Source organism: Scyliorhinus canicula, chromosome 29 (assembly GCF_902713615.1).
Source record: "Scyliorhinus canicula chromosome 29, sScyCan1.1, whole genome shotgun sequence".
Classification (NCBI taxonomy): domain Eukaryota; kingdom Metazoa; phylum Chordata; class Chondrichthyes; order Carcharhiniformes; family Scyliorhinidae; genus Scyliorhinus; species Scyliorhinus canicula.
Genome location: NC_052174.1, coordinates 7,707,740 through 7,734,848, shown reverse-complemented (window position 1 = coordinate 7,734,848; position 27,109 = coordinate 7,707,740). Strand labels below are relative to the sequence as shown.

Sequence of the window (27,109 nt, the reverse complement as noted above, 5' to 3'; positions counted from 1 at the left end):
TTCGAGGCGCACCCCCGGCTGGAGGGTTGACACCTGGGTGACAGGGGTTATCCGCTGCGGTCGTGGCTGCTGATGCCTATCCGGAGGCCACAGACTGATGTGGAGACCCCCACTACAACCTTGCCTGTGCAGCGACCAAGGGAGTGATCAAGCGGAGCTTTGGCATCCTGAAGAGGGGCCCTCCAGTGTAGCGCTCGAGAGAGTCTCCCCTATCATGGTGGCTTGTTGCATTCACAACATCGTGCAGCAGAGGGGCAACGTGTTGCAGGAGGATGGACACCAGTCCTCGCCCGACACCACCCTCCCCCCACCTGTGCTTCCTCTCTGGCCAGCCCAGACCAGTCCACCCCTCACGCCTTTCTGACAGAGCACCGAGGTAGATTGCAACATTGTGCACAGGTGTTTAATATGAACGAATATATATAAATTTGTGTCCTGTCCCCATCACTAAACTGTGCCCTGCACCCGTGCCAACTTAACTGGTGTCTACTTTATTGGCCTTACAGACCCTAACTCTACGTTTAGGTGGATTCACAGATGTTACATCAGGCGTGGAGGCAGCCTGCTGTCATTTCCGCCCTGTGACCTGGGTCCCCTTTGGCAGGCATCTTCTGGGGTGACCGGGCCTGGCCGCTGCTCGGGTGTGCCAAGTTATGTGGTGCCACCCTGTTCTGCCCAATGCCCATCAGTTGCTCCAGGGACAGGAGGGGCGGAGTCCGAGTTGCTGCGGTGTTCTGGCACCTCTTCTACAGAGTCACCGGCATGGGCCCTATCGAGGTATCTGATGACCCCGGGACTACTCCAGGGGACAGGGGTGTGAGCGGAGCCATCCTCTGAGGCTCCTCCTCCACCTGACACTGCCAGTCCTGGAGTCCCTCTACCATCTCGACCAGGGTCTGCATGCTCGCAGCTACAGAGCACAGGAAGTGGACCATCGCCGTCTGGGACTGCGCCACATCACACTGCCACTGTGCCACCACCCTGAGTGTCTGTGCCACATCAGCCAGTGACTGGGCCATTTCCTCTGGGACTGGGCCACTTCCTTCTTCGTCTGTGCCATGATGGCAAGTGCCTGGGCAATGCCGCCAACGTTCTCAGCAATGGCCCACTGTGAATGGACCACGCTCAGGCATATGCTGTAATGCACAGATACTTCTGGCACACGGCAGCCTGTGAGCGGGCAACCCTGTCCTGGGCCTCAGCCACCTCAGCTGATCCATGGCCGATACCCTCGACCCCAAGACCTCCACAGTGAATGCCACCCATGTGGTGTTGGCCTGGGCGGCACGCGTGGTCGGCGCCACCTCCTGCTACTGAACGTCGTTGGACTCCTCCACCTGCAGATGCTGGATGTTCGCTGACAACCCCTCATGTAGTCCCTGGCCCTGTGACTGCGTCTCCACGATCGATGGGACCGTCCGTTCCAAAAGCCCGAAACCCGCCTGAGCGGCAGCTAATCCCTGGGGTCGGCCCGCCCTCCACCGTCCGCCCCCTCGGGAATTCCTACCTCTACCTACTGTACCGGAGCATTTGTGTGGTGTGCACCAGATAGTGTCCCAGGAGCCTCTTCATTAAAGTGCCCAACTGAGGTGAATGTCTTTGGGATGGTGGAGGGTGTTGGAGAAGCTGTGAGGGAAAATCTGTGTCATCCTCGGACCCGAGGCCCGGGGTGCCCTGGATCTCGGATATATGCCTCCCATCAGTGTCGGTATCCTCGTTGCTGCTCGGCACCCGGGTTCTGGCTCTGGCTGGGGGCGGGTAACACCAGAAGGTCCTTCAAGACACAAGACAAGATGCATGTTAGACTGCTGGCTGGGGAGGTGGGATTGGGGAATGGGAGTGGAAGTGATGGAGCTGTGTGGGGAGGGTTGTGGGGTGGTATGGTTGTGGTGGTGGTGTGAGGGTGGTGTGGGATGAGGGTGGCTTGGGGGTGGTGTTGGGAGGGGGCGGGTGACACACTTGCCACGGGGAATTGCAACTCAGCGGGGTCTCACGTCCTTGGCCGATCTCCACCCTGGCAACTGCCCTTTCCTCGGGCCAGCTGACCAAGTCCCAGGGTCTGCCATTCTGCCCCGTGTTGAGGGGCCACAGGTCCGGAGGGCCTCCTACAGTCTTCTGCTCCTCCCAGCGGTTATAAGCAGCCTTCTCCTGGTGATGGGGGCGGGGGGGGGGGGACAGAAAACGCAGTTAGACAGTCTGACACAGGCAGCCAAGGGGGTGGGTAGCTGGTGGCTTCAGTGGCCAGGGCACCGGCATGTGGTATGTGATGCAAGGCGGGGATTCGGGGGGGGTTCGGCTGTCCTTCTGGTGGGGGCGGGCGTAAGGTTATGGGTGTGTGGGGAGGCGTTGCTGCCAGGGGCACAGTGCTGCCTACTCATCCTGGCCGCCCTGAGGAGGTCGTGAAGTTTTTTTCGAACAATGCTGGGCCGTCATCGGACGGGGTATTGAGTACAAGAGTCGGCAGGTCATGTTACAGTTGTATAGGATGGTTCAGCCACATTTGGAATACTGCGTGCAGTTCTGGTCGCCACATTACCAGAAGGATGTGGATGCCTTGGAGAGGGTGCAGAGGAGGTTCACCAGGATGTTGCCTGGTATGGAGGGTGCTAGCTATGAAGAAAGGTTGAGTAGATTAGGATTGTTTTCGTTGGAAAGACGGAGGTTGAGGGGGGACCTGATTGAGGTCTACAAAATTATGAGAGGTATGGACAGGGTGGATAGCAACAAGCTTTTTCCAAGAGTGGGGGTGTCAGTTACAAGGGGTCACGATTTCAAGGTGAGAGGGGGAAAGTTTAAGGGAGATGTGCGTGGAAAGTTTTTTACGCAGAGGGTGGTGGGTGCCTGGAACGCTTTACCAGCGGAGGTGGTAGAGGCGGGCACGATAGCATCATTTAAGAGGCATCTAGACGGGTATATGAACGGGCGGGGAACAGAGGGAAGTAGACCTTGGAAAATAGGAGACAGGTTTAGATAAAGGATCTGGATCGGCGCAGGCTGGGAGGGCCGAAGGGTCTGTTCCTGTGCTGTAATTTTTTTTTGTTCTTTGTCCAGACGGTGTTGCCCAAAGCGTCATGGCTTCTGCCTCCTGCGCCAGCCATGACGAACGGCAGCCTCCTCCTTGCCTCTCCTCCACGGTGTCCAGGAGGATCACAAGCTCGGCATCCGTGAATCATGTGGCTGCTCTCCTCGCTGCCATCTTGTTGGCTGGAATCGTGTGTGTGGGGAGTGTAATATGTATGTGCGGCTGCAGCTTGTCAGCCTCCCGAGGGTCAATCACGGATCCGGCGAATCCGGCAGCGTTACTCACCATAGAATTTACAGTGCAGAAGGAGGCCATTCGGCCCATCGAGTCTGCACCGGCTCCTGGAAAGAGCACCCTACCCCAAGGTCAACACCTCCACCCTATCCCCATAACCCAGTAACCCCACCCAACACGAAGGGCAATTTTGGACACCAAGGGCAATTTATCATCGCCAATCCACCTAACCTGCACATCTTTGGACTGTGGGAGGAAACCGGAGCACCCGGAGTAAACCCACACACACATAGGGAGGATGTGCAGACTCCGCACAGACAATGACCCAAGCCGGAATCGAACCTGGGACCCTGGAGCTGTGAAGCGATTGTACTATCCACAATGCTACCGCGCTGCTGATTGATCATTGGGATCAATTGCATTCCACGTGGCGCCGGTGCCGGCCTCTCAATGGTCGCTGAATCGGTCCAGATGTGGCGCCAGTTTTACTGACGTAAAAGTCCACAAATCATGTCCCGACGTCAACACTTAGTCTCAGGAACGGAGAATTCATCAATTGATTGTCACGCAGATTTGTCTCTGCCCAATGTTTTTATGTTGCCTCTTTTTGTGTTCCAGATGGAATGAGTTATCAAGCTTGCCAAAAAGCATTGATGCCCAATCTGTGGATGACCTCCCCATGGATTTGAAATTCAGTTGTGTGAAAGAATTTGATTTTGATGTATTCGTGAGTGAGAGGTAGGTGTTACCATTGCTGAATGTCGGTAGCATTGTGGATAGCACAATGCTTCACAGCTCCAGGGTCCCAGGTTCTATTCTGGCTTGGGTCACTGTCTGTGCAGTGTCTGCACATCCTCCCTGTGTGTGCGTGGGCTTCCTCCGGGTGCTCCGGTTTCCTCCCACAGTCCAAAGATGTGCCGGTTAGGTGGATTGGCCATGCTAAATTGCCCTTAGTGTCCAAAATTGCCCTTAGTGTTGGGTGGGGTTACTGGGTTATGGGGATAGGGTGGAGTTGTTGACCTTGGGTAGGGTGCTCTTTCCAAGAGCTGTTGCAGACTCGATGGGCCAAATGGCCTTCTGCACTGTAAAATTCTATGGATGTGAGACACCATGGAAGCCATGTAGAGTCATAGATGTTGACAGCATGGAAACAGGCCCTTCGGCCCAGCTGGTCCATGCCGGTCCAGTTTCTATCACTAAGCTCGTCCCACTTGCCCGCATTTGTCCCATATCCCTCTGTCCACATCCTGCCCATGTAAATGTCGAACTGCTTTTCAAAGGACAAAATTGTACCCACCTCTACCACTGCCTTTGGCAGCCCATTCCAGATGCTCACCACCCTCTGTGTGAAGAAATTTCCCCTCTGGTCTCTTCTGTACCTCTCCCCTCTCACCTTAAACCTATACCCTCTAGTTCGAGACTCCTCTACCTTTGGGAAAAAATGTCGACTATCTACCTTATCTATGTTTCTATTGTTTTATAGACCTAGAACTATATAGGTCTAGTGTCGCAAATGTAGCACTGAAACTAACGTTGATCGAAGTGTGACCCAGCCCTGAGGGCTGTTCTGTATAGTCACTGGGAACGGTTCCGTTCCTGGTGTCAGTATCCCTCAGTTCTCAGTCAGTCAGGGTCTGAGACTGATACCTTTGTACAGCCATAGGGTTGAATATTTTCCAGAGTGTCATTTTAAGGAGATAACTGGTGTGCAGCTCTCCAGCTGTCCAGCCGAGTTTTCTCTCCAGATTCTCTTTGAATCTGGGATTGTGGGTTCCACCATTACACTGTTACACAGGCGGGGCCCGATAAGAGCCGACAACGCCAGCTCCGCCGAAATCAGGACACCATCCTTAAAGGTTGCCACAATCTGCACGAAAAATAAATTACCTCCCATTCCTCCATGGACACGGGGCAATCCCCCCCACCCCACCTCCACCCAAGCACCAGGCAACTCTAGCCCTCCCCCAACAAGCAACCAGGCAACGTCCGCCTACCCCACACAGAAGTGAAACCTCCTCCAATGGGGCTCCCTAGAGGGCCTGCCCCGAGCACAACCCCCTGACATCGCCTCCCGGTACTGACCATGGCGTGTTCCCCTTGACAACTTCACGTTTTAAAATTATTGTTGTAAACCCAATGACTTCACGTCATGATTGGGGCAAACATATGGCGGGGAAGCCTGCGGAATACATTTAACTGGATTTAAATTAGGGCACCACCCAGAAAGGGCGGGCACTACATTGCGTCACCGGCGCAGGGGCACGGAAAATCTGAGAGCAAGATCTCACCAGCGAATTCCTCATTCCCGTGGTCTTGTGGGATTTTCCACCTGAGCCGCCATTTTCGCCCATGAGGAACGCCGGCAGAAACCCACCCCCCACCAAAGTTACTGCATGGAATATTCCAGATAAGACCCAAGGAAGAGCCTCCATCACAACAAGCAGATTAACATAGAATTATAGGAATGTAAATACAGAAGGGGGCTCTTCAGCCCTTTGCTCCTCTGCTGTCCCTTTGAAAGAGGAGTTATTCAACATCCCACATTCTCACCCTTGGCCCAATTTCCTTTTGAAATTATTTATGGAATCTGCTTCTGCTGCATTCTCCGACGGAACATTCTGGAACCCGACAGCCCCCTGAGTGAAAGGAATTCTCTTCATCTGTCCTTTAAATCATATCAATGATTTTAAATCTGTCCCCCTCGGGTTAATAATAATAATCTTCATTAGTGTCACCAGTAGGCTTACATTAACAGTGCAATGGAGTCACTGTGAAAAGCCTCTAGTCGCCGCATTCCGGCGCCTATTTGGGTACACAGAGGGAGAATTCGGAATGTCCAAATGACCTAACAGCACATCTTTCGGGACTTGTGGGAAGAAACCGGAACACCCGGAGGAAATCCACGCAGACACGGGGAGAAGGTGCAAACCCCAAAGACAGAGACCAAAGCCGGGAATCGAACCTGGGACGCTGGCACTGTGAAGCAATAGTGCTAACCACTATCCTACCGTGCCGCCCCACTCACTTTATCCCAACCTCTCATCACCTTGAAAACCTCAAATTCGTTTATTTCTTTAGTTTAATAGAACTGAATCTGAAAGAGTTGGAGTACAAGTTTGAACACACCTGGACCAAAATTGAGGATTTTGATCTCATATTTTGGAATGTGAAGAATCCCACTGCAGGTAATGGAGTTTGGCAACAATTAGGAGAGGGGAGATTGAGATTGTAATCTAACACATTACTGTTAAAATATCTACAATACAACATTGATCACACCAGAGAGACCAACTCAAAAGAAAGAAATTGTCATTAACAACCTCATGACTCCCTCAAGGTACTTCGCAGACATTGAAGTATTGAAGCGAAATCAGAGTTGGAATTTAGAAAATGCAGCAGTCAACTTGTGCATAGGAAGATCGCACAAATAGTGATGTGCGATCGACCAGATTTCTCCGGTTTATATAATCCTGCCAGATGTTTGATGGGATTCCGAATCCCAGTACTCTGACAGCAAACCTAGAGTTGCGTCGGTGCAGGTCACAGTTGTGATTGTCCTCAGGGAATCTGTTTGTGTGCCGGTCCTTACAGGTGCCATCCTGGACATTTAGAGACTGGACATTGTGGGAAGTTGAGGGTTAGCAGTCAAATATCTGAGTATCTTGAGCACCAGGTTCTCCAAGATATGGGAGACTATGGACACGATTCTCTGTCCAGTTATGAAGGAATCGCGAATCTCGATCGGGCGTCAGCCGCAAATCGAGATCAGCGTCCAATGGAACACCGTGCTCCGGCGCCTTGATAGCGGCGTGAAAACTGTACATATCACGCGCTGACATGGGCATGCAAAATGTACAGTAGCATGCATTAACGCCTATTAACAGGTCCGACCTGCAGTGCCCGGCCTCCCGCGTTGCTCCGCCTCCACTAGGCGGAAGTGACAATGGGGTGAACCCGAGAAAGTTAATAGTTAAAATAAGACTATTCTTCAAAGTGGTCCAGAACAGTTTGGACAGGAAGCCTTGTTTGAAGGAGTAGCTTTGGAATGAACAGTTATTCACGTGAATAGGCTGTGAACGACAGATATGGCTCCACGGGGAGCACTTGTAAATGTGAGTCAGAGGTTTGGGGGGGGTGGGGGGGGGGGGGGGCGGTTAAGAGCCACTCTCGGACTTGAGCACAAGAATTAAGGCTGATGCTCCCATGCTGCAGAATCGGAGATGTTGGCTGGAATTTTCTGGCCGTTCTCACTGGTGGGATTTTCCAGTGCCGCCGGTGATGAATCCCTGCCACTGGCGGGGGGAGGGTTGCACAGAATGGGAAACCCCATTCACAGCGGTGGGATAAGAAGCTGCAGCCAATGGCGGGCTGCCTCCAGCACCAGAACTAGCCCAGGGGAGTCCCTGCACAACAGGAGCCAGCCCCTGCACCAGAACAGCAGTTGGCGTGCAACTATCAGCTGCACATGATCCACATCTGTGCACGATGCCCCGGCAGCGTGCACAACACATAATCCTTGTGCACTCGGAGATTCCCGGCACCTTTGAGGTGCTCCCTCAGGTGAAGGGTTGCCTAGTGGGCGACAAGGCCTATCCTCTGAGGTCATGGCTGATGACACCTGTGCGGAGGCCCCAGGCCAATGCAGAGAGTCGTTATAACAACATCACTCGCATACGGGAGGTGATGGTGTTGCGGTATTGTCACTGAACTGGTAATCCAGAGATCCAGGGTAATGCACCGGGAAACCAGGTTCGAATCCCATCAGGGCAGATGGTGAAATTTGAATTCAATAAAAATCTGGAATTGAATGTCTAATGATGGCTGTGAAGAGGCTACATGGTGACCCAGTGGTTAGCCCTGCTGCCTCATGGCGCCGAGGACCCGGGTTCAATCCCGGCCCCGGGTCACTGTCCGTGTGGTGTTTGCACATTCTCTCCGTGTTTGCACTTTGGGGTTCTCTAAACCCTGGCCTATAACAAATTGGGGGCTCGAGGGGGATAAAACTCAATCTATTGGATTGGCATAGTGAACTTAAAGACAGTGAGGGGTGAGCATATTGTGGTTGATTTTCAGGTGTGGTATTTCAATTTAAGCAGGGAGTGTGTTGTGTACAATGGCTCTTTCAGAGTCTCTGACGTTTTTGGGGGTGGCGATGGTCATACGCACTACCTTACGGACAGAGACTAAAAGCAGACTGTTAGATTTGGCAAAAGCATTGCAGTTAACATTACCTAACTAAATGCGAAAAGGTGAGGTAATTATAGGGTGGCTAAGCATTTAAAGTTGCCTGAGATCGTTTGACTCATTGGAAATGACAAAAATTCAGTTACAATGTTGTAATCAATATTTTCCCCGCTTCTGGACTGTGATAGAAAGATTCAACAAGGTTCATTAGGTAAGCAAAACTAAGCTTTATTTACGAACTACAACTGCTAGCAGTATGGCTGAGATTTGGAGTCGGAAGGCAGTCAAGTACAAACTGCTGGTTCCCTTCCAAGTCTGCGCTAGTACAGACAAATAGGACGATATTTATACATTATAGAATCAAGATAACATGAATACAGCTTGGTCAGGAATTTGATCAAAAGTAAAACATAAGCAATAATTATCAAATTGACGTCACCTTGCTGACCTTTAGAGGACTCGGGGTCTCATCTTGTCTTTTGGTCGCATGTTTAAGAAACGGAGCAGATTTGTTTAAGTATCGAAAATAACTATTTCTAGCTTATCTTGTGTATTTAGACGGCTCTGGGGTGTGACGACTGAGTTTTATCTGAGTTTAGAGTCAGCAAGTTTTCGGGTCAAGTTGACCTTGGCTGCTTGTATTTGTGCCTTAGGTTATGCGAAGTCAGTTTAAATTTCATCGTACCAAGCAACTTGACTAGTTTTCCCATCATGCCATTATTTGCTTCGCACAATACCACAACAACTTAAACAAATGGAAGCGATTTTCATTTCATTTAATTTCATGAGAAAGAATTAAAGCAACTTGAATACGAAAGAGATAGAGAGGAAAAAGAAAGAGAGAGGGAAGAAAGGAGAAAAGAAAGAACAGCCCCAGCAGAACAAAAAGAAAGAGAAAGGGAGGTACAGATCAGGAAAAAGATAAAGAGTTTGAACTTCAGAAGATGGCCATGAAACATGACAGTCAGTTAAAATTGGCAGATGTAAAGGGAAACGTACAGTTGGAAGGGGCTGGTTTAGCTCACTGGGCTAAATCGCTGGCTTTTAAAGCAGACCAAGCAGGCCAGCAGCGCGGTTCGATTCCCGTACCAGCCTCCCCGGACAGGCGCCAGAATGTGGCGTCTAGGGGCTTTTCACAGTAACTTCATTGAAGCCTACTCATGACAATAAGCCATTTTTATTTCATTTCATTTCATAGTGATGAGGATAGTGAGAAAGAGCGCCATAATTGAAGGCTTGGTGGGGATCTATGTGAATATGTCCAAGCATTGCCAAGGTTTGACGAGAAGGAGTTAGAAGCTTTTTCAGTTCATTTGAGAAGGTGGCTAAACAAATGAAATGGCCACAGGACATGTGGGTATTACTGATTTTAAAAAAGCTGATAGGTAGGGCTAGTAAAGTGCTTGCATCATGACCGGAGGAGGAATCTGGGACGCATGAGGAGGTGAAAAAATCCATCTTTGGTATATGAACTAGTGCCTAAAGCCTACAGACAAAGGTTTAGAAATTTAAGGAAATAATTTGGTCAAACATACATGGGATTTGAAAGGATCAAACAGACTAATTTTGACAGGTAGATAAGGGCTTTGAAAATAGACCAAAGGAATGAAGCTCTCAGAGAAATTATACTTTTGGGGGAGTTTAAAAATTCAATTCCTGATGTAGAGAGAACTCATGGGGAAGAGCAGAGGGTTAAAACTGCGCGATTAGCAGCAGAAATGGGAGATGATTATGAATTAGTTCATAAATCAAAACTTGGTTTCTGACATCAGTTTCAGCCTGTGAAGGATAGAAACTGGGGACATGAGAAATACTCAAGTGGTAAAGGCAAAGGTGATCTGATGGGAGATCATAAGGAGAGTGTACCTCAGATTTTTTAAAAATCCAGGAGGGTGGAAAAGAAATGAAAAGTTTCAAATGTTTTCACTAATAAACAAGACCATGTAAAGTCACAGTGTTGGTGGTTGAAGAAAAGCACTGGGAAGGCTGATGTGGTAAAATAGGGTTTGTTAAAGTGGTGAAGGAAAGCCCAAGTGAAGTGAAGGAGGTGCAAAAGATTGTACAGCCTGATCAAGTGGTGATTGATTAGGTGCAGATCTCTTTAAATAATTTACTTGTGTGGGTAAGGTTTACTCATGTGTATCAGGAGGAGCAGGCAAAGAAGTCACAATTTTAAGAGATATGGGAGCCAGTCAATCTTTGATGGTAAGAGATGAGGAGTTATGTAGTTTGGAAGAATGTTGCCAGAAAAGGTGGTAATATGTGGAATTCAGGGTGAGAGGTGTAGTGTTCAATTATATAAGGTAAGGTTAGAAAGCCCAGTGAAGAGTGGTGAAGTGTTAGCAGGAGTAATAGAGAAACTATCTTGTCCAGGAATACAGTTTATCTTGGGTAATGATCGCAGGTGGGAGTGATGCCTACTGTGGTTGATAAGCCAGTGGAAAATCAGACAACTGAATATCCAGGGATTTTTCGGGATTGTGTAGTAACAAGGTCGCAAAGTCACAGGTTAAGACAAGAGGAGAAATCAAAGAGTGAAGGTGACGTTGAAGTGCAATTGTCAGAAACGATTTTTGATCAGATGGTTGAAAAAGAACAAGAACAGGTGGAGGATGAGGCGGATATTTTTAGTTCAGGAAAATTGGCAGCATTATAACAGAAAGATGTAGAAATAAAACGTATGTATCAGAAAGCATACACGGAAAAGGAATCTGAGTGTATACCAGAGTGTTATTACCGTAAAAGTAATCTCTTGATGAGAAAATGGAGACCTTTACAAATGCAGGCGGATGAAAAGTGGGCAAAAGTTCAAGTAGTATTGCCGGTAGGGTATAGAAACGAGGTGTTGTGAGTTGCACATGAGGTGCCAGTGGGAGGTCATTTGGGAATAAGGAAAACTCAAGCTAAAATCCAAAACATATTTATTGGCCTGGACGACATAAAGATGTAGTTACATTTTGTCAATCATGTCACACATGTCAAGTGATGAGAAACCTCAAGCAGTGATAAAACCAGCACCCTTAATACCCATTCCAGCATTTGAGGAACCTTTCACATGGGTCCTAACTGATTGTGTCGGACCGCTTCCTAAAACAATAATGGATGTGTCTACTAGGTTTCCAGAGGCCATTCAAGTACGTAATATTACAGCTAAAAAGATGGTGGAGGAGTTACTTAAATTCTTTACTAGGTATGGGCTACCCATAGAAATACAATCGGATCAAGGGTCAAATTTTACCTCAAGGTTATGCAAAGCAGTTATGAATAGTTTAGGAATAAAACAATTCAAATCAACTGCGTACCATGCAGAATCGCAAGGAGCGTTAGAAAGGTGGTATCAGACATTAAAAACAATGTTGAGGGCTTATTGTCACGATTATCCAGAGGATTAGAACAAAGAACAAAGAAAAGTACAGCACAGGAACAGGCCCTTCGGCCCTCCAAGCCTGTGCCGACCATGCTGCTCGCCTAAACTAAAATCTTCTGCACTTCCTGGGTCCGTATCCCTCTATTCCCATCATATTCACGTATTTGTCAAGATACACCTTAAATGTCACTATCGTCCCTGCTTCCACCACCTCCTCTGGCAGCGAGTTCCAGGCACCCACTACCCTCTGTGTAAAAAACGTGCCTCATACATCTCCTCTAAACCTTGCCCCTCGCACCTTAAACCTATGCGCCCTAGTAATTGAACCCTCTACCATGGGGAAAAGCTTCCGACTATCCACTCTGTCTATGCCCCTCATAATTTTGTAGACCTCTATCAGGTCGACCCTCAACCTCCGTCATTCCAGTGAGAACAAATTGAGTTTATTCAATCGCTCCTCATAGCTAAAGCCCTCCATACCAGGCAACATCCTGGTAAATCTCTTCTGCACCCTCTCTAAAGCCTCCACATCCTTCTGGTAGTGTGGCAACCTGAATTGAACACGATACTCCAAGTGTGATCTAACTCAGGTTCTATACAGCTGTAACATGACTTGCCAATTCTTATACTCAATCCCCCGGCCAATGAAGGCAAGCATGTCGTATGCCTTCTTGACTATATTCTCCACCTGTGTTGCCCCTTTTAGTGACCTGTGAACCTATTCACCTAGATCTCTCTGACTTTCAATATTCTTGAGGGTTCTACCATTCACTGTATATTCCCTACCTGCATTAGACCTTCCAAAATGCATTACCTCACATTTGTCCGTATTAAACTCCATTGGCCATCTCTCCACCCAAGTCTCCAAACAAACTAAATCCTGCTGTATCCTCTGACAGTCCTCATTGCTATCCGCAATTCCACTAACCTTTGTGTCGTCTGCAAACTTACTAATCAGACCAGTTACATTTTCCTCCAAATCATTTGTATATACAACGAACAGCAAAGGTCCCAGCACTGATCCCTGGGGAACACCACTCGTCACAGCCCTCCAATTTGAAAAGCACCCTTCCATTGCTACTCTCTGCCTTCTATGACCTAGCCAGTTCTGTATCCATCTTGCCAGCTCACCCCTGATCCCGTGTGACTTCACCTTTTATACCAGTCTACTGAAGTCCATATAGAAAACATCCACTGCCCTACCTGCATCAAAAATCTTTGTGACCTCTTCGAAAAACTTTATCAAGTTAGTGAGACATTACCTCTCCGTCACAAAACCGTGCTGCCTCTCACTAATACGTCGATTTGCTTCCAAATGGGAGTAGATCCTGTCTCGAAGAATTCTCTCCAGTAATTTCCCTAGTACTGACGTAACGCTCACCGGCCTGTAGTTCCCTGGGTTATCCTTGCTACCCTCCTTAAGCAAAGGAACAACATTGGCTATTCTTCAGTCCTCCGGGACATCACCTGAAGACAGTGGGGATCCAAAGATTTCTGTCAAGGCCTCAGAAATTTTCTCTCTAGCCTCCTTCAGTATTCTGGGGTAGATCCCATCCGGCCCTGAGGACTTATCTACCGTAATGTTTTTCAAGACGCCCAACACCTCATCTTTTTGGATCTCAATGTGACCCAGGCTCTCTACACAACCTTCTCCAGACTCAACATCCACCAATTCCTTCTCTTTGGTGAATACCGATGCAAAGTATTCATTTAGTACCTCACCCATTTCCTCTGGCTCCACACATAGATTCCCTTGCCTATCCTTCAGTGGGCCAATCCTTTCCCTGGCTATGCTCTTGCTTTTTATGTAGGTGTAAAAAGCCGTGGGATTTTCCTTAACCCTATTTTCCAATGACTTTTCGTGACCTCTTAGAACATAGAACATAGAACAGTACAGCACAGAACAGGCCCTTCGGCCCTCGATGTTGTGCCGAGCAATGATCACCCTACTTAAACCCACGAAACCCGTATACCCGTAACCCAACAATCCCCCCATTAACTTTACACTATGGGCAATTTAGCATGGCCAATCCACCTAACCCGCACATCTTTGGACTGTGGGAGGAAACCGGAGCACCCGGAGGAAACCCACGCACACACGGGGAGGACGTGCAGACTCCACACAGGCAGTGACCCAGCCGGGAATCGAACCTGGGACCCTGGAGCTGTGAAGCATTGATGCTAACCACCATGCTACCGTGAGGCCCCTAGCCCTCCTGACTCCTTGCTTAAGTTCCTTTCTACTTTCCTTATATTCCACACAGGCTTCGTCTGTTCCCAGTCTTCTAGCCCTGACAAATGTCTCCTTTTTCTTTTTTGACGAGGCCGACAATATCTCTCGTTATCCAAGGTTCCTGAAATGTGCCGGATTTATCCTTCTTCCGCACAGGAACATGCCGGTCCTGAATTCCTTTCACCTGACATTTGAAAGCCTCTCACATAACAGATGTTGATTTACCCTCAAACATCCTCCCCCAATCGAGATTCTTCAGTTCCCGCCTAATATTGTTATAATTAGCTTTCCCCCAATTGAGCACATTCACCTTCGGACCACTCTTATCCTTGTCCACCAGCACTTTAAAACTTACTAAATTGTGGTCACTGCTCCCCTATGCTCCCCTACTGAAACTTCTACCACCTGGCCAAGCTCATTCCCTAATACCAGGTCCAGTACAGCCCCTTCCCGAGTTGGACTATCTACATATTGTTTTAAGAAGCCCTCCTGGATGCTCCTTACAAACGCTGCCCCGTCCAGGCCCCTAGTACTAAGTGCGTCCCAGTCAATATTGGGGAAGTTGAAGTCTTCCATCACAACACTGTTGTTTTTACTCGTTTCCAAAATCTGTCTACCTCTCTGCTCCTCTATCTCCTGCTGGCTGTTAGGAGGCCTGTAGTAAACCCCCAACATTGTGACTGCACCTTTCTTATTCCTGATCTCTACCCATATAGCTTTGCTGCCCTCTGAGGTGTCCTCCCGTAGTGCAGCTGTGATATTCTCCCTAACCAGTAGCGCAACTCCGCCACCCCTTTTACATCCCCCTCTATCCCGCCTGAAACATCTAAATCATGGAACGTTTAGCTGCCAATCCTGTCCTTCCCTCAACCAGGTCTCTGTAATGGCAACAACATCATGGTTCCAAGTACTAATCCAAGCTCTTAAGTTCATCTGCCTCACCAGTAATACTCCTTGCATTAAAACATATGCACTTCAAGCCACCAGACCCGCTGTTTTCAGCAACATCTCCCTGTCTGCTCTTCATCAGAGCCATACTGGCCCCATTGCCTAGTTCTCCCTCAATGCTTTCACCTTCTGACCTATTGCTCTGGTACCCACCCACCTGCCATACTAGTTTAAACCCTCCCATGTGACACCAGCAAACCTCATGGCCAGGATATTTATGCCTCTCCAGTTTAGATGCAACCCGTTCTTCTTATACAGGTCACATCTGCCCCGGAAGAGCACCCAGTGGTCCAGATAACTGAAACATCTAAATCATGGAACCTGATCAAGAGGGGGACAACCACAGGGGATTGCTGCACTGACTTCCTGCCCTTTCTGGTGGTCACCCATTTCTCTGCCTGCACCTTGGGTGTGACCACATTTATATAACTGCTATCTATGACGCTTTCCGCCAACTGCATGCTCCTCAGCGCATCCAACTGCTGCTCCAACCGCACCATGTAGTGTGTGAGGAGCTGCAGTTGGCTGCACTTTCTGCAGATGAAGCCATCTGGGACGCTGGAAGCCTCCTGGACCTGCCACATCTCACAGTCAGAGCACTGCACCCCTCTAATTGACATTGTGTCAATTAATTAGTAAATTAAATTTCAAAAAAAATGTTTTTAAACAGTTACTGTTAACTATATGATTTCTAGCACTAGATTTCTAATATAAATGTGAAAGCTAAAAACAGTACTCTCCGACCTCTGGCTTAGATACCCCTCTAAATTCTAATTAAGTAATTATGTTTAATTAAGAACATAGAACATAACAGCGCAGTACGGGCCCTTCGGCCCTCGATCTTGCGCCGACCCGTGAAACCATCTGAAGCCTATCTGACCTACACTATTCCATTTTCATCCATATGTCTATCCAGTGACCACTTAAATGCCCTTAAAGTTGGCGAGTCTACTACTGTTGCAGGCAGGGCGTTCCACACCCCTACTACTCTCTGAGTAAAGAAACTGCCTCTGACATCTGTCCTATATCTATCACCCCTCAATTTAAAGCTATGTCCCCTCGTGTTGGTCATCACCATCCGAGGAAAAAGACTCTCACTGTCCACCCTATCTAACCCTCTGGCTATCTTATATGTCTCTATTAAGTCACCTCTCAGCCTTCTCCTCTCTAACGAAAACAACCTCAATTCCCTGAGCCTTTCCTCGTAAGACCGTCCCTCCATATCAGGCAACATCCTAGTAAATCTCCTCTGAACCCTTCCCAAAGCTTCCACATCCTTCCTATAATGTGGTGACCAGAACTGCACGCAGTACTCCAGGTGCGACCGCACCAGAGTTATGTACAGCTGCAGCATGACCTTGTGGCTCCGAAACTCAATCCCCCTGCTGATAAAGGCTAGCACACCATATGCCTTCTTAACAGCCCTATTAACCTGGGTGGCAACTTTCAGGGATTTATGTACCTGGATGCCGAGATCTCTCTGTTCATCTACACTACCAAGAATCTTGCCATTTGCCCAGTACTCTGCATTCCTGTTACTCCTTCCAAAGTGAACCACCTCACACTTTTCCGCATTAAACTCCATCTGCCACCTCTCAGCCCAGCTCTGCAGCTTATCTATGTCCCTCTGTATCCTATAACATCCTTCAGCACTATCCACAACTCCACCGACCTTCGTGTCATCTGCAAATTTACTAACCCATCCTTATACACCCTCTTCCAGGTCATTTATAAAAATGACAAACAGCAGTGGCCCCAAAACAGATCCTTGCGGTACACCACTAGTAACTGAACTCCAGGATGAACATTTGCCATCAACCACCACCCTCTGTCTTCTTTCAGCTAGCCAATTACTGATCCAAACCGCGAAATCACCTTTAATTCCATACTTCCTTATTTTCTGCAATAGCCTACCGTGGGGAACCTTATCAAACGCCTTACTGAAATCCATATACACCACATCAACAGCTTTACCCTGATCCACCTGTTTGGTCACCTTCTCAAAAAACTCAATAAGGTTTGTGAGGCATGACCTACCCTTCACAAAACCGTGTTGAATTAGTTTAACAATGCTTAATTTTTAAATTTAGTGTAGATTCCCAACCAGCTAATCAGGTCACAGCTTTACTGTGATGTCACTTCAGTTCCCCCACCCCCTCACACAATTTGAAAAGGTGATCAAAATAAAAATGAATAAAAATCACTTACTTACCTTCCCGGAGTCTCAGATGCTCTCTGGATCTCTCCCTGCAGATTAAAAGATACATGTCAGAAGAAAGATAGAACAAAACAGTAGGAAAAAGCACCTTCTACCACACTGCACCGAATTACCTCACTGCACCAAATTACCAAGTTCCAACTTCCCACTCTGGGTGCGTCCCACTCTGGATGTGTATCCTTCACTTGCGCAAAGCTTACTGAGTGCGCTTTCTGTCTGTCTTTTATACATACCTCAGCTAACCAGGGTGACTCACATACCTAAGCTTCAAAGAGAAGAATACAATGTACACCTTTGTGCCACTAAACAGGCCTCAGGTGATTGACAGATAACTGCCTCTCAGCAATTAGGGTGGGGGCAGCTTCAGCCAATCAGACACTAAGCTACACACTGCACTTTTAACTGAAAAACAGCAGAATTAGACTTACCACTTACCTTTCCTGATTACCTCACTGCACCATATTACCAAGTTCCAACTTCTCACTCTGGATGCGTTTCACTCTGGCTGTGTCTCCTTCACTTGGGATAAAGGAATTCCATTCATACTGTTGCACCTAATGAGTTAACCAAATTCAATCCTTTTGAGCTAATTCGGCAGGTCGGGGACGGAGCATCGCGGGGTGGGTTTTAGGCAATGGCCTGAGTGCGGTGGATAATTGGCGCGGCGTACTCCTGGAATACACCGGTTTTCGGGGGGTGTTGAATTGCGAAACCACCACCGGTCCCAACTTCGTGTGCCAAAACGGATTCTCCGCCCCGTCGCCGAACGCGATTTCGGTGTCGGAGGGCGATGAATTCAGCCCATTAAATTAACCCAATTAAAACTAATACAAATATAAACCCCTTAAAATTACCTTTGTTTTCCCAACAAAAACAAAAAGAATAATTAACAGTTCACTTGTTGCAGGAGATCAGTTAGTGCGGGCCCAGTAATGAGGATTCTTTCTCCATATTTGAATGATATTCTGATAGTGGAGCCAAACTAGTTGAAGTCAGATGTCCAGAGTGCTGCAGATTTCCCGCAAACAAATGAATGTTCAGCAGGTCACAACGTTCGGCAAGAGTGCATTTGTTCAGAAGGCCAGTTTTTTTTCCACAGATGGACTTGGAAGTTTGGATTAGGCTGGGAGGTTTTCAGAAGATTTTACAGTGTCCCAGTTCTTAATAGGCAAATTTGACACTGCCTTTTCTGCTGCAGCTAATGGCTTTTCTGAAAACATGGCTGCCTCACCATGTGACTGCTTCCAACTCCCTGGGCTATTGTTTTCATCCATCTACCCTGGTGGCTTGAGACCATTGCCTACTCTCTAAAACAAGGATCCTCAACCTTTTTTAACCCATGGACCCCTTTTCCTCTTAATTTTTTTTTGTGGACCCCCATAGCCATTCCACAGAAAAATAGCTTCTTATATTTTTACGAGCTTTTGATAATAAGTGAAAAACACGACTAAATCCTGATTCAACAAGGTAAGATGACGGAAAAGCTATAACGTAGAGCTGTGCTTTATCCCAGAGTAGTGGGTACTTTTTAGCAGTGTCATTTGTTTTCCCTATATAATGCTTCCCATCTTTGAATTTTGGGTGCAATATTTCATCACTTTGTAATTCAATGAGGGTCTCCTGTAAAGAAATGTCTACATCGGCAGCATTAACTTCAAAAGGAATTGCCACCCAAGTTGGTATATCCATCATGAGTAGGTCACTAAACCGAGCTTGCATATTTTCATGCAAATTTTCCAAATAGTCAGCATAAATTAGATAGATTATAATCTCTCTTTGACCTTTGTCAGTGCGAGAGAGAGAGAGAGAGAGAGAAAGGTGAATATTCATCATGAAAACAAACATCTAAGGTCGCTGCCTGCTACCTGAGAAAAGATGGGTGATTTTCACCTCCGTTTGTTCTAGGTAACTTTAAATTTATGACACTGTCAAATGTAAAGTTTTTTTCATCTACTTGATTGCCATAAAAAATTCATAGCTACATGAATATTTCTACTTTTAGTATTTTAATATGGCTTAGATTACTGTAAAAATTTAATTCTCAGTAATAACAATTGTTCTGAAGGAGAATTGCTCTATGGACCACGAAAATATCACCGTGGACCCCCGATTCGGTATTTTTTTTGTGTGGACCCCCAGTAATGTTACATGGACCCCCAGGGTCCATGTGGACTCCGGTTGAGAACCACTGCTCTAAAAGGACCCATTCAAGTCAGGAATGCAGTTCTCGATGGTTTCAGAATATGGATGTTCACATTTCTCACTTGGGAGGTGTCCCATTGTCTACCTGAGACAGTGTAACTTCCAGAGATTTGCTGTCTGCGCATGTCCAGTTAATGAAGCAAAGGTCACCTGACTCTTGGCAGCCATCTTAGCAGTTCACCCATGTCCATTTTAAATAAAAGACAGTTCCAGAAGCCTCTATACAACACAGACTCCATGGGCTGGATTCTCCGCCCCACATTTCTGTTTCACCCCGCCTGCAGGATGCTCCGTTATGCCGGCCGGTCAATGGGGTTTCCCATTGTAGGGCAGCCCTAGGCATCGGGACCCACCCCCCCCCCCCCCCCCCCCCCTCCCCAGGTTCCTGGCAAAACAGAATATCCCACCGGCAGAGAATCAAGCCCACATTTACAGTTATGTCTTCACTGGGTGTGTGACAGAATGAAGGAGGTTGATCTTTAACACTGAGTTATAGAGGGTGGGATTTTTCCCCGAATTTCAGAGTATTGGATCAGGTGAGAAAAGCTGAATGAAAGTCGCTGGCTTCACAGCTACCTTTTCTTGGCTGATTTAACAGCGCTCTGTGCAAATTCAAATTGCTGGGGATGGTCGCACATTCAGCTGGACAAATAAATAGGACTTAAAAATGTCAGCAAAGCTGAGAAATGGAGATTGCCATGTCCTTTTTAAAGGGCGCCTGAGCCTCAAAGTCAAATTTACGGTCCAACCCCCCGCCCCAGCAGACATCGGGCTGCCCCTCATGGATATCTGGACCCCCCCTCCCCCCCAAAATGGACATAGATATCGGGACCTCCTGCTGGATAAGGAAGGCAATGCCCTACATGCAGAAGAGTCCCCACCCGATGGAAGAGGGTAACTCACCCCCTCCCGCCAGTTCCGCCTCCCGGTGCCTCTGCTACTCTCCTCAGTAATTGGCGACTCGCACTGCACCCTGGTGGTGCCCATGCAGTGCCAGTGGGCACTTCCAAGATGCCAGGAGGCAAGGCCCAGGCATGTCCATCAACCACCGGGGGCTGCAGGCACCTCTACGCCCCCGACTTGCTCATCACGACTGGCTTATTGGTTTCGAAAACCAGTCATGATTCATGCCAGTGTGACATCATGCTGCAGGGGGTGCAGGAAGAGACGTTATGGGCGGACATTACGGCACCAAACCCAATAATTAGATGCCCAGAAAGGGTGTCAACCTGATTACATCACCGGCGGGAGATGAGGAAGATCTTAAACTGACATCTCGCCGCTGCAAATTTTTGGCATAATTAACGGCCATTACAGGATTGAGACAACTAGATCGCAGCCAGAGTTTCCTGCAGGTGGGCAGGGATTGGTCGTGTTCTGTTATTTATCTATCGGATTGGCCTTAAATGATGGTCAATGGGTTCTTGGTATTTCTGGAATGTCAGTTTTCACTATTTTCTCTCTCTCAGTATTTCTAAAGGAACACTGGAATGAGGACTGGGTTTTTGGATACCAGTTCCTGAACGGCTTCAATCCAGTCTTGATAGAGAAATGCAAGGAAATCCCGGAAAATTTTCCGGTGACAGATGCCATGGTTAAGGAATCTCTTGGGAATTCCACACTGAAACAGGAAATTCAGGTACATTAATGGTTTAAAGGTTCACCTTGAGGATAAACTGGGAGAGGGATAAACCGTGTGAGATCTTGGCGAGGTGAAAATCGGGATTTGTTAGCTTCGCTGTAGTTTCTGGGAGAATTCTGTATCCAATGACTGATGTTAGTGATGGAAAGAAATTATCTCAATCCCATGTTCGTCAGGATCAAGCGGTGTCAGGCTGGGAAGGGAAAACAATCCTGGGGACAATCATTCTTTCATAGTGATGCTTTTCATTAGGATTGCCGAGCTTTGGGTAACTCACAACAAAGATATTTCCCAGTGAGGAAGAACGATTCCAGTAAGGGGATAAACCAACCATGGTAAACCAAGGAACTTAATGATAGTATTAAACTGAAAGAAACAACATACAATGTGGCAAAGATTAGTGGTAAATCAGAGCAGTGGGGAAGCTTTAAAAACCAACAAAAAATGACCAAAAATAATAAAGAGGGAGAAGATAAACAATGAGGGTAAAGTAGCAATGAATACAGAAATGGACAGGAAGAGCTTCTTTAAATATAAAGAAAGGACCAGAGAGGCCAAAGTGAACAGTGGCCCCTGAGAGAACGAGGCTGGGGATTAATATTGAGACCCAGGAAACGGCAGAGGAGTTAAATGAATATCTAGCATCAGTCTTCACAGCAGAAGACACTGGTAACATTCCAAAAATACTAAATAATCAGGGGGCAAAAACGGGACAGGAAATTAATACAATAAATATCACTGTCACAGCGCTGAGGTCCCAGGTTCGATCCCGGCTCTGGGTCACTGTCCGTGTGGAGTTTGCACATTCTCCCCGTGTCTGCGTGGGTTTCGCCCCCACAACCCAAAAATGTGCAGAGTAGGTGGATTGGCCACACTAAAATTGCCCCTTAATTAGAAAAAATAATTGGCTAATCTAAATTTATATAAAAAAAAGAAAAAAAAATCACTGGAGAAAAAGCACTAAGGAAACTAATGGTATATGGTTAATAAGTCCTCTGGATCTGATAGGTTGCAGCCTAGGTATTTAAAGGAAGTAACAATAGTGATAGTGGATGCACTGAGCGTAATCTTGCAAGAATCCTTAAATTCTGGAAAATTCCCAGAGGATTGTAAAACTACCAATGTAAAAAGAGTGACAGTCATTCAGTCTTGATACGTTACCTCCCTCTTCTCACCACAGATGTTGTCAGACTTGCTGAGATTGTCCAGCATTTTCTGTTTTTGTTTCAGATTCCAGCAGGGATAAATTGCTGGCTTTGAAAGCAGACCAAGGCAGGCCAGCAGCACGGTACAATTCCCGTACCAGTCTCCCAGAACAGGCGCCGGAATGTGGCGACTAGGGGCTTTTCACAGTAACGTCATTTGAAGGCTACTTGTTGATTTCATTTCATTTCATTTGAATTTGGTTTTATCTCCGAGCTTGAAATCTGTCAATGGGAAACTGTTAGAATCTATTCTAAAAGATGTAAAAGCGGAACATTTGGAAATACATAATATAATCAAGTAGAGTCAATATGGCTTCATTGAGGGGAAATTTGCCTGACAAATTGATTAGAACTTTTTGAAGTGGTAAGAAGCAGGATAGATAAGGGGAACCAGTAGATGTAGTATACTTGGATTTTCAAAAAGCATTTGGCAAGTACCGTACAAAACCCTACTTAATTTAGAATTTAGAACAGTACAGCACAGAACAGGCCCTTCGGCCCTTGATGTTGTGCCGAGCCATGATCACCCTACTCAAACCCACTTATCCACCCTATACCCGTAACCCAACAACCCCCCCCCCCCCTTAACCTTACTTTTTATTAGGACACTACGGGCAATTTAGCCTGGCCAATCCACCTAACCCGCACATCTTTGGACTGTGAGAGGAAACCGGAGCACCCGGAGGAAACCCACGCACACAGGGGGAGGACGTGCAGACTCCACACAGACAGTGACCCAGCCGGGAATCGAACCTGGGACCCTGGAGCTGTGAAGCATTTATGCTAACCACCATGCTACCCTGCTGCCCATTTTTATATTTTCCACACATATATTTTGATATATTTATAATATATATTAATGACTTGTGTCATGTGAGAGTACATTTAAGAAATTGGTGTTTATAAAATAGCTGTAGTGGATGTACCTTTAAGAAATGGCTGTTTATCCGTGATGTCAGAGAGTGGGTGGAGCTGGGCTGGCTGTCTGCTTTAATTTAGCTTTGGGCTGTTTGCTACAGGGTGTGTTTAGGTTAGTTTTAGATTTGGAGAAGCTGCAATCACAGCGGAATGTGTGTGATCTCTGCAAGCTAAGGAATGTTTATTTGGTGATTTCAAAGTGGTAACTGCTCTCAGTAGAGAAGTTAAACCTGATGTCTTTTTGTAAAAAGGGTTCTTTTTTGTCTTATGGATGTTGCAAGGAGAGTTACTGATAGAGTCCTGTATTCTTTGGGGGATTTATTGGTGTTGATAGTTGTTAAGATGTTTACTGTGGGTTTGTAAAGTGTTAACTGGTTTCATAAATAAACATTGTTTTAATTTAAAAGTACTTTAACTCTCTGTTGCACTACACCTGTAAGGTAGGTCGGTGTGCTCCCCATAACCACAATCTATTAAAAGTTGTGGGTCAGGTGAACTCCATTATACACTTTGGGGTTCTCTCAACCCTGGCCCATAACACTTGGATGGGGAAGAGAACATACTATTGCCAAGTTTGCAGATGACACAAAAATAGGTGGGAAGGCAAGCGGTGAGGATGACACAGAGTCTACAGAGGGATATAGACAGGTTCGGGGAGTGGGAAAAACTTGGCAAAGGTAAGAGAATGTGAAGTTATGCACTTTGGTAGGAAGATTAAAGGAGTTAAATATTATTTAAATGGAAAAATACTGCAGAATGTTGCAGCACACAGGGATTGGGGGCCCTCGAATGATAGAATCTTCACAGGAGGCCATTTGGCCCATCAGGTCTGCCCTGTGAAATAATACCCCGCCTAAGCCCACTCCCATGCCCCATCACCCCACTTAAGGACACTAAGGGACAATTTAGCACAGTCAATCCATCGAACCTGCACATCATTGGACTGTGGGAGGAAACCGGAGTGCATAGAGGAAACACACGCAGACTGGGGAGAGCATGCAAATTCCACACAGATAGTCACCCAATGGCAGAATCGAACCTGGGTCACTGGAGCTATGAGGCAGCAGTGCTAACCACTGTGCCACCCTGCTGCCCCTTATGCATTAATCACAAAAAGCTAGAATACAAGTTCAGCAGGTAAGTGGAAAGGCAAATGGAATATTGGCCTTTATTTCAAAGGTAATGGAGCACAAAAATAAGGAATCTTGCTAAAACTATTCAAGGCACTGGTTTCAACCACATCTGGAATACTGTGAACATCTTTAGCCTCTACATCTCAGGCATTGGAGGCAGTCCAGAGAAGGTTCATGAGGTTGATCCTGGCTATGGAGGGACTTTCTTCTGAGGAGAGGTTGAGTAGGTTGGGCCTGAACTCACTGTAGTTTAGAATGAAGAAGTATTTTGTCTCTCGGAGGGTATTGAATGTGTGGAATCCTTTACCGCAGAGAGCTGTAGAGGCTGGGTCGTTCAGTATGTTCAAGGCCGAGACAGACAGATTTTTAATCAGTGAGGGGATCGAGGGTTATGGGGACAAGAAGGGAAAGTGGAGTTACGGATTATCTTAGGTCAGCCATGACCTCATTGAATGGCAGAACAGACGGATGGGCCAAATGGCCTACTTTTGCTACGATGTCTTATAGTCGTCAGGACCTTGGCTCCTCTGTTTTCCATTATCTGTTTTTGATGAGGCAAAGAAAAGTCAGGAGCACTGAATTGTGACAGAATTGGAGGGACATGGATTCCGTTAAGTCTTGTAGGGCTGGAGGAGATTACAGAGATGGGCATGGGGGCGAGGGCATGGAGGGATTTGAAAATAAAATTCATAATTTCAAAAATGGGGATGTTTTTGTGTTGGGGCCAACGCGGGACACAAGACATGATGGCGAATGAGGCTTGGCACAAACTAGAATAAGGGGCAGCAAGTTTTGGATGAGATTGAATGGAAGATGGGAGGCATTGTAACCCAGCTGTTATTAATGCTCTACATAGATATTGTATTCAGACAATGTGTCAATATTGAATCATTTCTGCTGCTCCTCTCTTTCTTTGTGTTTGTTTCAGAAGGGGAATCTCTACCTGGTGAACTATCAGATACTGGATGGTATTCCTGCCAATGTAATTGAAGGTGTCCAGCAGTACATTGCAGCCCCCATCTGCCTACTACACTTTGACAAACAGAACCGCATGGTACCCATTGCTATCCAGGTAGGAGCTGTAAACCAACATTGATTCCCAATCCCTGGCAATGTTCCCTCCCAATGGGCAAGATTTTCAGAGGCCTTCCCATGAGAGGGATCTTCTGGTCCATTGAAGGCAACCCCAGTTGTGTGTTTTCCAATGGCAGGATGGGCGGATCCCATCGGCGGCCAATGACAAGGCATCTCCACCGCTGGAAAACCCACTGCGGGGGAGGGAAAACAGAAAATCCTGGTCTATATCTGTAACTTCTCCAGCCCTTCAACTCCCCGATAACTGTATTTCTCTAATTATGATCTCTTTTATTTCCCTGATTTCCAATTTTCGTGTCATGCCCTACAGCGGATATGGAGCGCAATTCAAATCTCTGTAGATTTCAGTAGGATCCTGCGACAGACGGGACCGGAAAATCCCACTCAAGGACCCTGAATTCAATAAGGATCTTAGGAAGAATATTAGGGGTCGCAGATGACATTGCCCCCCCCCCCCCCCCCCCCCCCCCCCCGTCACCATGAAACAAAGTTATCAAGGAACCAACCCTGTCCCACAGTCATTACATGCTGCAGGGTGGGTGAAATAGGTCCAAGGGAGGAGGTCCCGCACTCAGGAGCTGCCAGCTATTTGGATCAGTCAGCAGATCCACCAGTCATGGCAGCGGCAAGAGCGCATGAATGGACATTATCCGGGGGCAATGAGGAAGACAAAGAAGGTCCAATGGATCCTGGAGACAGATTAGTCTGAGGTCTTGGGAAGGGAGAGTTTGGGCAGGTTAGACAGGGTGCTATGCTGGTGGGTTAAATGCAGTGCGAATATCAGAAGGAAAGGGATGTTTTTTCTTAAGGAGGCCACTCCCTGAATCGCAAAGTGCTACCCCTGAAGATAGAAGCTTGCCTCTTCCTTCCCGCCCGTTGAAGAATTTCTTTTAAATCAGGCTTCCCACACCAACTGTTCCATGGCGTGGGTAGCGGGTTTTCCAGGTACATTAGCCCATTAACAAGCCTAATTGACCCTTAATTGTCCAATTCAATATGGCAGGTGAGCTGATGATTTTGGACAAACCCTCCCATTTTATGCAGGTCAACTTGGTTTGGGCGGGAAGGCGTTGGTGTGGGCCAGTGTTATTTTACAAGCCTCCCCTGCTGAAATTATACTGGCAGGTACAGGTAAAATGCAGCAGCTGAAAACTAAAACGTGCCCTGATACCAACACCCACCCTGAAGCTAATACAAACCTTAAATTAATGCAAACCCTAAAACCAATACAGACTCTGGAACTCAAACTGAACATGGAACTAGACCAGTGCACCATTGCAAAACTGTTCACGCTGTGGACAATTCCTAATTACAGGCGATGGGAGTTTGGGTACTGCGCCTGCATTGTGTGAATCTGTGGACAGACAGAGCCTTGCGGCAAGAATGATCTTCATTAGCAGCCCCCTGAGAACTCTGGGTGGAATTCTCTCATTTTGAGACTGAGTTCAGTGGCAGATGTCTCCGGCGGTGCCTGTCCCACCAACCAGAATAGAATCCAGCGCTAGATTCTCACTTGGAACCTCATTAACTGTTCACAAGTGAGCTCCGCTCAGACTCACCTGCTGTTCTGCCAGCTGATTCGACTGTCCGCTGTCAGCTGATGGGTTCAAAGATCTCACCGCCATATTTAAACACCGGCCCAGCACAGTCATATCACTGTCTCCAGCCCACCTGTCTTCACCAGACCATGCAGGATGTCAGCAGCCCA

The 27,109-nt window shown here is 47.1% G+C and overlaps 1 protein-coding gene across 1 annotated transcript in view; it reads left to right on the top strand.

The window, feature by feature from the left end:
* LOC119958293 (polyunsaturated fatty acid 5-lipoxygenase-like) overlaps positions 1-27,109 on the top strand; it is a 142,117-nt gene that overhangs the window by 57,987 nt on the left and 57,021 nt on the right. Inside the window, exons 4-7 of the mRNA XM_038786726.1 lie at positions 3,875-3,994; positions 6,302-6,441; positions 20,878-21,047; positions 25,235-25,378. Coding sequence (XP_038642654.1) covers positions 3,875-3,994; positions 6,302-6,441; positions 20,878-21,047; positions 25,235-25,378 — 574 coding nt within the window. The remainder of the gene's footprint in view (positions 1-3,874; positions 3,995-6,301; positions 6,442-20,877; positions 21,048-25,234; positions 25,379-27,109) is intronic.